Genomic DNA, 11,644 nt, shown 5'->3' with positions numbered 1-11,644 from the left:
GTACGAGTAATATTGTAATAACAAATACTGACAACCTTTCTAATATACAGTCATTGTATCAGTTATAAATGGAACACTATGGCAATAATAGAAAGTTTTACAGGTTGGGGCCAACGACTGTCATATAGGCATTAATGTAATTTTAACTATGGCGTAAAATTTACGACATTTTAATCCTGTAGTACTGTACGAAAAGATATCTTAGTGTAGATAACACACTATTTTACTTTCCAATATTATTGAGTATTGTTGAAAACAAGGTGAATAACAAACATGCTTTAGGCTTTTCTTTTACTTTTTTGTACAAAACGTAAAAAAACTAAATAACAAAATCTACGAGATGACCGGTTTGTATCCGTCCTGGTCCGCTGTGAAGTTGATGGTGTATTTCTTGCCGTCGTCGCCAGTCCACGTCACACTGCCAGTGACTACCATGATCTCGTTGTCGGTCCCTGGCGAGAAAAAGAAGAATAATTAGTCGAAATACTTACTATCAGTTTAATCTTATTAATTCATGTATATAGCTCTGTAACTGTGTTATACATATCAGTCCCTGGATCAAACGGTTCGTTTTATAGTTTGCCTTTTAGAAAATAATATTTACAGTATTTTTTTACATAAGACTACAATACAACGATGTTATAATAGTTAACTAAGTCACTGTAACAATTTTGTAACAAATTCGGTCTATCAGAAAATTGTCTCAGTGTTTCTAAAATACTTTTTAAAGTTAACAAATCTTATTCATAATAGGTTAATTTGATTTCAGTTGTTAGTTCACTGTTTAATGCTATTTCAGGAGTTTTGTCACCAACATTTTGTCTATTTGTTTTCCCATCACAGTAGGTAAGTACACAAGGAAACGTGATTAGTATTTATATAAACAAAACTTCCTAAGTGATTACGCACAACCTTGGACTGATTAGGGGGAATATATTTGGTTATAAAAATACTATACAGTACAGGATGAATGTTTTATACAAATTTGAAAATCCTTATGATAGAGAATTAGGTAAGCAAAGGGAAAATAACATGACACCGAGGAAAGCAGAATAATGATTCTTAACGATCCAATTAAGCGTTCTGTATCGCTAATCAGGTTGTAAACAACCAAGTATAACCAAGTAGGTTATATCTACTTAAACAAGGAATCAACAATGCATTCGTACGGTCAGTAATGAGTTTCAGTTAAATATTTCAAATTTTTAAACTGTAATATCTTTGAGTTATCTTATGTGTTTTGAATTTGATTACAGACGAGAAAATATTTACTACTTTATTTGTGGTTCATCACAATTGGCACCGCATTGGGAGTTTTGTTGTAAAAATAATAAATCTGTATCTACTTTACGTCTAAAAAAGCTTTCAGCAATAAAATAAATTACGTTTTGAGAATGTAAAAGGGTTGCATAAAAACATCATTTATAACAATTATTTATAAATCCGTATAATTTAATTAATTACGTTTACAATTAATCGTTAAATAGATTCCATACAAATGTATCAAATGTGTACAAGTTATTATTCACAGACATGCAAACACTTACTTAAATCAAACTAAGGAATTTGTGTTTTTCTGAATAGTTCACTAACATTTTGCTTCATATATTATCTACTATATATTCTATATTAAGTAGTACTTTTACAATGTAAAATTGTTAAATATATACAATATTACTTTATATGGGATTTAGAACGTTTCAAATCAACTCACTTTGTGTTTATCAATGCAAACACTCGTCTTGACAATTTTTCAACTTTATACCTACTTAGCTATTTAGAGTCGGACACATTACCTGCGTTCTGTAGTACACCAGTTTCTTTCCTGATTACTCCATCGCTAGTTTCATACCTGAAAAAAAGTTTGGAATATGAACTCAATGGTTTAGCCAATGTTGGGAATAAAGCAAACAGTTCATAATAGTATATTTCATAACAAGAGTAGAAAGTGAGTCATTGCATATTTGAGACTATGTTTGAAAAGGTTTATCGAGCCCTTTAAATGGCCGAATAAATTTATAGACCCACTTTTTCTCGTCTTTTAAACGTTGCTTTTTGCTGCAATAAAATACTAATTATTTTCTGAATTAAAACACTAGGTTGTGCCTTTAATTTAAAGTTAATAATTACTTTGGTTGCACAGTTTTGGTTGTTAAAAATTTAAACAGGTGACACATATTTGTTGTTTACGTTGGCAAAATCCTAAAAAGATACTAAACATTACTTTCACAGAGTAAACATCCTTTTGCCGTAGTAAACAATGTAATTATGACATTTCGCAGGGGATAAATATGTAACGGAAGCAGGTCGTTTCACAGTGGTGTAGCAAAAAGCTTATTTTGATCATAGTCGCATTTATTTCAGTAGTTCTTTGTTTCATATTTTTGAAATTACAAAACAGAATATAGTTGTATTAAAAGGATTTGAATTTGATCTGTCAAGTCATAATTACTATAAACTATATTTAAATATCGAGCCCCGAATGTAAGTAGGCAGTAGGTCAACTTCCTTTTTTAGATCATTAAGTGAAACCAGTAGGCCTACCCTTTTTTCAAGTCTATTGGTCAAACTAAATTGAAAGGGTTAAATGGTTATTAGATTAAGTAATCTTCCAATATTGACTAAACAAATACAAGTTTAAAAACATTTCAAACATAACAACGCTAGTATACTACAAATAGAATACTTGTGTTGTCATGTTTGGAATGTTTTTAACTTGTATTTTTCTGGATTTTCTTTTTTTGGTTTGTAAAGAGAACTAAATTGCTAATAACCAACGAATAGAATTTATTTTCCAAAGACTTAAGAGCTTTAATGTCTTTGCTTGATAACACACATAGTAAAACCATAATCTTTGGATATTGCAATAATTTTGAAATTATTGTGATGAATATTGTGTTTAGATACTCACTCAAAGTTGTATCCGTCAATGCCTGTGTTTTCACTGACATATCTCACTATGGTTGCCGCCCCTGGACCCTGGGGTCTGGCCAAAGCTCCTGCCACACAGCACAGAAGAACCTGAAATAAGTATATTCTGTACTACAGAATCTTTAAAATCTGTCTTGCTCAACTAATGAGGAACAATTCAACACCGGCTACGAGTATTCTCTTACTTCAATTAGTGTGACTAAACTTGGTTTTGGATACAAAACCACGATCATCTTCATACTTATGAAAATTTGTCAAATAATCCACAGGTTTATGATTATAGGAATAGCATCATATTTTTGCCACTGTATGAAACTGATTCATACAAAATAAAAAAATAGCTTCTTGATAAGGATTTTAGTGATAAAATGCATTATTATTATTTGCTAACATACATAGCTATCTCTCGTATTTGAGTTACTACTATCTTCCCTTGTGAAGTGCTCTAATTGGCAAGTGAATGATTATTTTGTATACCGATATAGTAAAATAAATTAGCAGAAAATAAGCATCTTTGCTAAAGAAAATATGTTTTCAATAAAATTTATCCTGTTATTCAGTGATTGAACAGAACTACCAACAATAGTTAGTAAAGAATATAATGTTGAACAAATAAAACATCCTTGCAGGTAAAATCCTTGCAAAACACGGTTCGCGTAACATCGCATTAAGTCGGATAATCAAGCCTCGATACTTAAATCGATTACCATTAAATTGCTGAGGCAAAGAATTAATACTGAACGAGATTCCACTTTGTCTAAACCGCTTAGAGTGCAAAAATTAAATTACTCTTTTATTTAAAGCAAATTGATTTGTCGTAATTGAGATTCTCGATCCTCTTACAGTTACCTTTTAATGTTTTAATCAAATATTAAAAGAAGTGCTATATTTTTTATGCAACTCATTAAAGATTACCGCCATAATATAAACGCAATTTAATAGCAACTAAATTCTATGGTTATGGACTTCAAATCATTAACTGATATTTATGAACAACAATTAATAGTAAGAGAAAATATTTAAATATCCGGAAACGTTATCCTGGCAGATAATTATTTTGGCTAAAAGTTCAGAGTATTATTTTGTTTTACTAATCAAGAGTTAAGCCATTTAGCTACGTAAAATTATCCATGAAACACTGCTCAAAGAGTTTGCATATTGTTGGGTCATTTGCATTACATTCAGGGATGGGAGACACATAACAATGCGGAATGTATTTCTTTAATCATCGCTGGTTTTACAGTTGAAATATATCTACTCGTCTAAAACATCAAAAATAAAGCATAATACTAAAAATATCAAATGAATCTCAATTTGTAAGTTTATATTTCATCACGAATAAGGATAATTCAATAATCATATTATAAACACAACTCGAGATATAACTATAGGATATTAAAATTAGGTTTGAATTCACGTGGTTTCTATACTTTTAGGTACATTCAAAGCATTTAACTTATATTTAGATCAAGGCTTAATCCCCTAAGATTCAAAGTATTGTTTAGTTAAAAAAGTATTATGCATTTCTAGGGATATACGTAAATGAAGTCCTATTACAATCTAAGCACCTTGATGCAAAAGTTGTCATGTGTTATTAATACACTTTACAACATTGAACGAATAATACAAATAATTTGATTAAGAACCCTGCACTGGAGCATCGCCAGTAGTCGCACATGTATATTTAGTTAATGTAGCTTTGGAACTGTTCCAAATTACTTGTGTAACTGTCTCGACCTGGAGTGTTCTGCTTCAAAGCAGATTTTAATGTCAGTTCCAAACGACATTACTTGTGAAAACTATGTTACATGGGTCACGGTTCTGTGACATATACGATGTTTGGGATCTCTCATAGTTTATCACATTACATGTAAAATGTTGTTTTATGTCTTGATAATTTATAAGTTTAAAAAGTATTTTGATAAAAGCTATTGGATATTTAACTTACTTTTGTGATTGAAACAAAATAAAATACAGTATTCAAAATAGTGCATTTATTACATGGAATTTGGGATATGCGAGTTATAGTTAATTGCTATAAGTAAAGAGTTTAAAGAAAGAAGCTCTTCACGTTTGTTTCAAGTTTGCATCTCGTTTTAATGAACATGTTTTATCCAATTGAAATAGATAAAAGACTCTGTACGTTTAAACGACGTCTACATTGTAATATTAAATTATTTCTTAACGCTGTTTGTGTTGTATTTTTGTGAATAAAAAAGATCCCTAAACTCTCGTTATTAACGTATATTGCATTTGTTTTAATATAATTACTTTTACTGAAGCAAAATCTAAGTTGCTACTACATAGATAGAGTAGAAAATTTTAATTTTTTAAAATATACAATTGATCGGGCGTTAATGTACGAATTTATATAAATAAGTCTTTATTCTCGTTAAAATAAAAGTTTGCAGAACTAAAAGACTATCATTAGGTAAATGTGGTAGGCCTATTTCATTGTGAAATATAATTTTACCAAATATAAGATTCCCTTAAAAAGTCTTGTAGTTATTGGAAAAACTTGCAACGTCTTTTGAGACTTCTGAAAATTAGAACCTGTGGACTATTTGTAATTTCTTTTGTTTAAAAACAATTGTAACTTCCTATTGCACCATCCATATTTGTCTGTATGAAGTTTTTATTCAAATTAGTAGTAATAAGTTAAAAACACACTAAATACTTATACTTTTTTTAACTGATCTTTTATTACAATTTTAATTTTAAATGTTGCTCACGAGTATTTGAATAAACTGTTATATATGTTTTTGTAATTTAAGTAATAACTTTTTCGCGACAAAGGATCATGAAACCTGAATAAAATTAAGAAATACAGCATTGTAATAAAATTGTCAAACAGAAAATATATTGTAAAATAATACAAAACTAAAGATGTTTTGTGAGTAAATGTTTATTGAAGAAAGAGTCCTATTAGTAATACAGTACATCGATAGGGGTTCAAGTATTTATATTAACAGAAAAAACAAATTTTGGACATTAGTAGTACTTTAATTTATAACAGCATAAATGTAGAAGACCATTGCTTGTAAACGACTTAATATTTCAAATCTTATGTTCGTACAAAGCTAGGTAGTCACAACTAAATCTTTAGTGCATTTCTGGCTCAATGTCAAAATTGCTCTCAGCTAATAGTAGATCTAGCTATCTTAATATTTTATTGCATTACATAGAGTGCAATTAACTGTTTATTATTCTTGATACTACATAACTATTCATTGTTAATAAAATACAATGACAAAATAATTTTATGTTCGAAAATTTTCCAATATTTTGTAATATTGTAAATCAAAATATTGTAAATTTTAGTTAGATGGTTGTGGATCTCTTTGTTTAGTATTATGTCAAGTGCAAAGAAAGTAAGAAAAGCGATGTACAATATGAAAAGTGCAATGTTTAGGTGTATAGGTAAAAGCATGGGAATAAATTACTTTCGAATTTAAATTGTTCGTGTCGTTCTTGCATTTCTTAATTGTTATTTCGTGGCTGTGGCAAAATATAGTATTTTTTTATTTAACTTACCAGAACTGTTTATATGCATTTGTTTTACCTTTTAAAAATAATTCCAAATCTTTAGTAATCTTGAATTAAAGAAAATATTTTGGGTAATTGAATTCAAATAGTTTAATTAAATAGTTTCAAATAATTTTAGATATATTGCACGAAAAAGTAGCCAATTTAATTTTTCATAACCAACGCTAAAACTATAAGGGCGACTAAAAGCTCTATCACACGTTTTACTCGCTTTGTTGACAATAAGTAAGTTAGTGTCCGGTTTTGGTTTGTTATACATTTTTTTTTTATTCCAAGCAATAGGATAAGGACCACCTTTTCTACTGTAGGAATTTCAAAAACGATAATGTACTGAACATTTTCAAAGGGTAAGTCATTCATTTATATTTTTTTACAATACATTAATGTCAAAACTAAATTAAATACATTATTGATTTGTGACAAAAATATATAATATTTAAGTAGGATAGTTAAAATAACATAAACAATTATTCAACCAATATACTTTCATGACTGTATATAAATTTATTTTAATCGTAAAATCTGTTATTATATTATTTAAATAATTTTTAAGTCAATTTATTATTCCAAACAAAAAAATTACATAGCCACTATTACATAGCCAAAATACTTAACAAAAATATAAAATTTTATATCCAATATGAGTAACTATTGGGTACTTACGACTTTGAGAAGCATGATAGAGCGAATGTGCGATCGGGAGGTCGAGACGCTGTTATAACCCCGGTGTTGCGACACCAAAGGTCGGATGAGCGGGAGTGAGGAATTCATAAATACTAATTGTGGCATCAACCTGTGAGAATCAATGATTGGCTTGGGCTCCCGTCTAGTGAGGTGTCTGGGATAGATGAGTGATGAATGGGGATTGATTGTCATTAGGAAATGTAGAACGGTGTTTGAATAGTATCAGGGGTTTTAGGTTTTTTTTATTGATCTTAATTAGGAATACATTTTTATTTTTTTCAAAAAATTAAGTAGTTGGTTTTGTCAGTGAAGTAAACATAAAGTGCTCTTTTGGTAATCATAAGGTCACTGGATCAATGCTAATATACAGTAAGTCAGAAGCTTTTTGGTGGTTTGAAATTGAACCTAGTTAAACTTGTTTTTTTACCCTTGGAATAAATAGCCCTTGTTAAAAAGCCAGTAGAATTTATTTAGCCAATAACAAAGCCATAACCTTTGAAATACTTAAGCCTACGTAATGTGTAAGAATCGTATCAATGGAGTCTAATCCAATACAACGGATTAGAAAAGAGCTACATGAGAATATGCATAGTTTTACCTAGACGAAAATAACTATTTTTTTATTAGACAATTTATTAAACTGATGAGTATTTAAGTATAAAACTCAAATGAGCCAGTATGAAACTTAATGAGCATTATGAAGAAGTCACCGTAATTTTTCAGATATTTTTTTATTTTAGAAGAAACGGTGGCTTACTTTTTGAAGGGTTAAAAACACACGAGTTACTTTCAATTTCTTTGAAATTGGATTTTAAAGTACTTACAAGAACTGTTATAAACTAGATGTTTGCATTTCTCTGCAGTAGCTATTACAACAAGGAATTTTATTTTCAAACAAACAGATCTAGGGCATTATTAATTGATCATTAATCGATGTTTCTATGGAGAAAATAATAACGTCAATTATAGTAATGGTTTATTTGACTTTATATGCATTACTGTAATCAGTTTTAATTAAAGTGTGTTTAACGTTTTAAAATTAAAGGTTAATTTATTTATTTAATGATTTAAAATTTCTAATTTAATCTACATAACGCTTTAACAATTATTTTATAAGTACAGTTGTGTACTTAGGAAATACATAATCTCACATCTTATAAATATTCATAATATTTGTGTAATCATTTACAAAGGTATGTGCAAATTCCCATTTTATATAATAAAACAAAGATGAATAAATTGATATAAATTAATTTCATATAGTTTTAACAAAAAAACTTAAATCAAATGCAATTTACTTCCAAGCTTTTGGTTTAAATATAAAAGAGATATGTTTTTGTATGAATTTGATTCCACAGAGAAACGAAGTGCTGACTCAGCCCTCGGGTTTCCCCAGGGTCCCTGCTTCTGGCTATTCAGTCCTGTCGTGACTTGAATATACAAAATGTGTTCATTCTATATTTTATTCTAAATTTCCATAATCCATTTTAATACTAAAACAAGTGTTATTGATTGAAATGATTGGAGCTTTTGTTACTTTGATAACATAATTGTTATCATACAGTACCTTAAAGTTGATACATTTTCGTTGATTACTTGAGATGTTTCATTTTATATACTCGTGTAACCTCTGTTCAGTCTTCCATTTTTCATTTATCTTTTACATTGAAATACAATTTGTTATTAGGTATTCCTTTTACGATCAAAAGCATACCAAAACATATCTTGCATTGACTGGTTAAAAGGTGAGTAGTTATAGTGATCACCTTCAGATCTCAAAGACGATGGTTCGAGTACAAGCGACTTTGTTATCGTTAATATTGTTTCTTGACCCAGGTGTAGACAAATTGTTTATTGGTCGATCAATTAATAATACAATTTAAGGACAAGGTTCCAGTTAGAAAGTAGAGACTAGATTTTGGACACATTTTTGGACTCGCCCCGTTGTTTACAAAACACATTAAAGATGGAATATTAACATACATAAACTATCTTAGTATCTTTTAAACGTATCACCATCGAAGTAGTACTGCCTTCTTTGCCAAAGATAATAGTTTATATGATCAAATTTAGTATAGTTTATATTGTAGTTTAGGTTCAATCAGAAAGCATGGACGGACTAAAAATTAGTGTCTATATTAAATTCAATTTTAGTATAAATCCTACAAATAAATTAGTTGGACAAAACTAACAATTAGTCGGCGGTTAATTATTTTATAATTTGTTATAACTTTGTACCCATCAATTAGCCATGGTACATGCTATCACTGTGCATGCTTTTCCCGCGCATGCCTTGCACCTCGAGGTCGGACGTTCAATGTTGTACAAAGTTGCAGTCTGTGACATTTGCAAGTCGTGCACTGCGTTGCCGTCTCAGGTGGCTTCTGTATACGGTCCTTGTGTCTTTTCACGCCATGGGTAGGCTTATTTTCACCATACTGAGTTTAAGGAAAGACTAAATAAGGCGGACTACAGAACAGAGAAACATAGACTAAAGCAAACAGTACATTTTTTCATAAGAAAGGGGTCAAAATGAACTCAATATTACTTACACCTAAGCATTGCCGGAAGAAAAGTCTACTTGCAGTATTACCTGTTAATGGCTCCGCTCTACCTCTTTTGCGCAATCGGAAAAGTTTGTATATATTGATTGTGAAAACATACATACACTGTTCTCACTTTTGGATATTATTTTATGATATATAATTATTGCTTATGCGTTTTTATTATATGCATTCCACAATGTTGACACTACTTTTAGGTTTAATATAACTATTATTGTTATATTTTAATTGTTATATTACTTATATAATTTTTTTATTATTTAGTACATTCTTAATTAATTTGATACAACCGGTCTTATTACCTTCTCTACTATCATCAATTATATAAAAATACTACAGTCAAAGTACCACATTGGACTATTGGAATATTCTCTAGGCTTATTGTGAAAAGGATTAAGGGTCTGAGACGATGTCCCTCGCGGATCACGTTTAAAGATGTTTGTAACGTCTTAAACATTCTGTCAAAATAAAATCATTGCCAGATTTAATTTTTCAAACTTATGAAGGATTTTGTTTATTACATAATTGGCTAACTATCATTTACATGCAAAATTGAATAAACAACATGTAAATTCAAACGTGACTGGTTCATCTAAATACTGCACGTATTCAAACCATTAAACCTATTGAGCGTAGTGCAATATTCCGTGACAAATAAACTCCAGCGAAAAATATTAGTTTCTAAATTACCAATTGCTATTCAAATTACAATACGCAAGCGGATATCCATAATTATATGTTCTTTCATGAAATATGATCTGCTGTATATGACCAGGAAATATGATCGCCTTTCACGACAAATATGTGACACTATCCTAAAATACATTAAAATGTAGGCCAACTAATAGCTTTTTCACATCATCCTTTCCATTTTTTCAATGTATTCAAATACTGTATTGATGCACATCATTAAACTGATAAGTTTACATGAAAATAAACCCTTGAAACAGATTTCGTTTGATTATTTTTACATGTTTTAATTTCAAATTCAACAGTCAGTCAATTGTTTCGTCAATCAGACTCAGCTACTTGCTGGAGTGCGGAAATGTTCTATCCTCAACAAGCCTGTTTTTTTCAAACCCCGTTTTGACAAATATGTGTGTGTTTCGTGTAAATATGTTTTTGTGTTTTCACGACGCCTTTTGGCTGAACAGTCTGAAGGCACAGTGATGCTGAAACGGCCGTAACAAGTTGTAACAAATCAGGAGCTGGCTGACGAAGGTAAAGTTTCAATTTAGTTATAGAACCAGCTCAGGGGATAGAAAATATGGATTATAAATCTACTATACGAAATCCTACCGTTCAAGTTCGCTTTTGTAATTTCTTCGTTTCTTACAAATTTTCCTCAAATGCAAGTTCTGCAATTCAATTACTACTTATGCAAGCAAGACGATATACATCATCGCATAGGTGAGAATTGCATTGGCCAATATGAAAAGTAATACTCACTTAGGCCGTCAACTCGGCAATGTATGTGCATAATTTGTGATCAGAGGACCAGCCTGCTTAGCATAATTGAAGACCGCCGGCAACCCTTCAAAAATGCTTCCGTAGTCTACTATCAAAGCATGGCGTTTACCTAAACGTGGTCTAAGTTTGGCCTCTTTCAAATGAGTTGAATTCGTCTGTTATAGTCAGGATAATTTTATCAAATGGTTTTGACAACTAACTAGTATTACAATGTATGATCAAAATAGCACAAAGCGATAGATCAGTGTTCACAAACACACAAGTCATCAAACGATTTTATTTATCGATTACATAGACGACTAATTTAGTTTCAAAGAAGTTTTAATGAATTAACACATAAGTAGTTGAATCTGAAAAAATTTTATATAAAGAGTGGTTTATATGCGAAACTACAAAACAATTTGAACCACTACAATTTCGTTTCATAAATGTAATCATGCTTACCTTTC

General features: G+C 30.1%; 1 protein-coding gene across 1 annotated transcript; it reads right to left on the bottom strand.

Moving 5' to 3' along the window:
- Positions 1–277: 277 nt before the first annotated feature.
- LOC128987162 (endocuticle structural protein SgAbd-6-like) lies at positions 278–7,219 on the bottom strand. The gene is made up of 4 exons (XM_054407899.1): positions 7,141–7,219; positions 2,912–3,021; positions 1,797–1,852; positions 278–452 (listed from the first exon to the last, which is right to left on the bottom strand). Exons 1-4 carry the CDS (start codon positions 7,153–7,155, stop codon positions 334–336), a joined length of 300 nt encoding a protein of 99 aa, XP_054263874.1. The 5' UTR covers positions 7,156–7,219; the 3' UTR covers positions 278–333.
- Between the last annotated feature and the right edge of the window lie 4,425 nt (positions 7,220–11,644).

The sequence above is a fragment of the Macrosteles quadrilineatus genome, unplaced genomic scaffold (assembly GCF_028750875.1).
Source record: "Macrosteles quadrilineatus isolate MER2022 unplaced genomic scaffold, UCM_ALF_1.0 Scaffold_2__2_contigs__length_208266976, whole genome shotgun sequence".
NCBI classification, from domain to species: Eukaryota; Metazoa; Arthropoda; class Insecta; order Hemiptera; family Cicadellidae; genus Macrosteles; species Macrosteles quadrilineatus.
The sequence above is the reverse complement of the archived record's forward strand: the minus strand, read 5'-3'. Positions and strand labels throughout refer to the sequence as shown.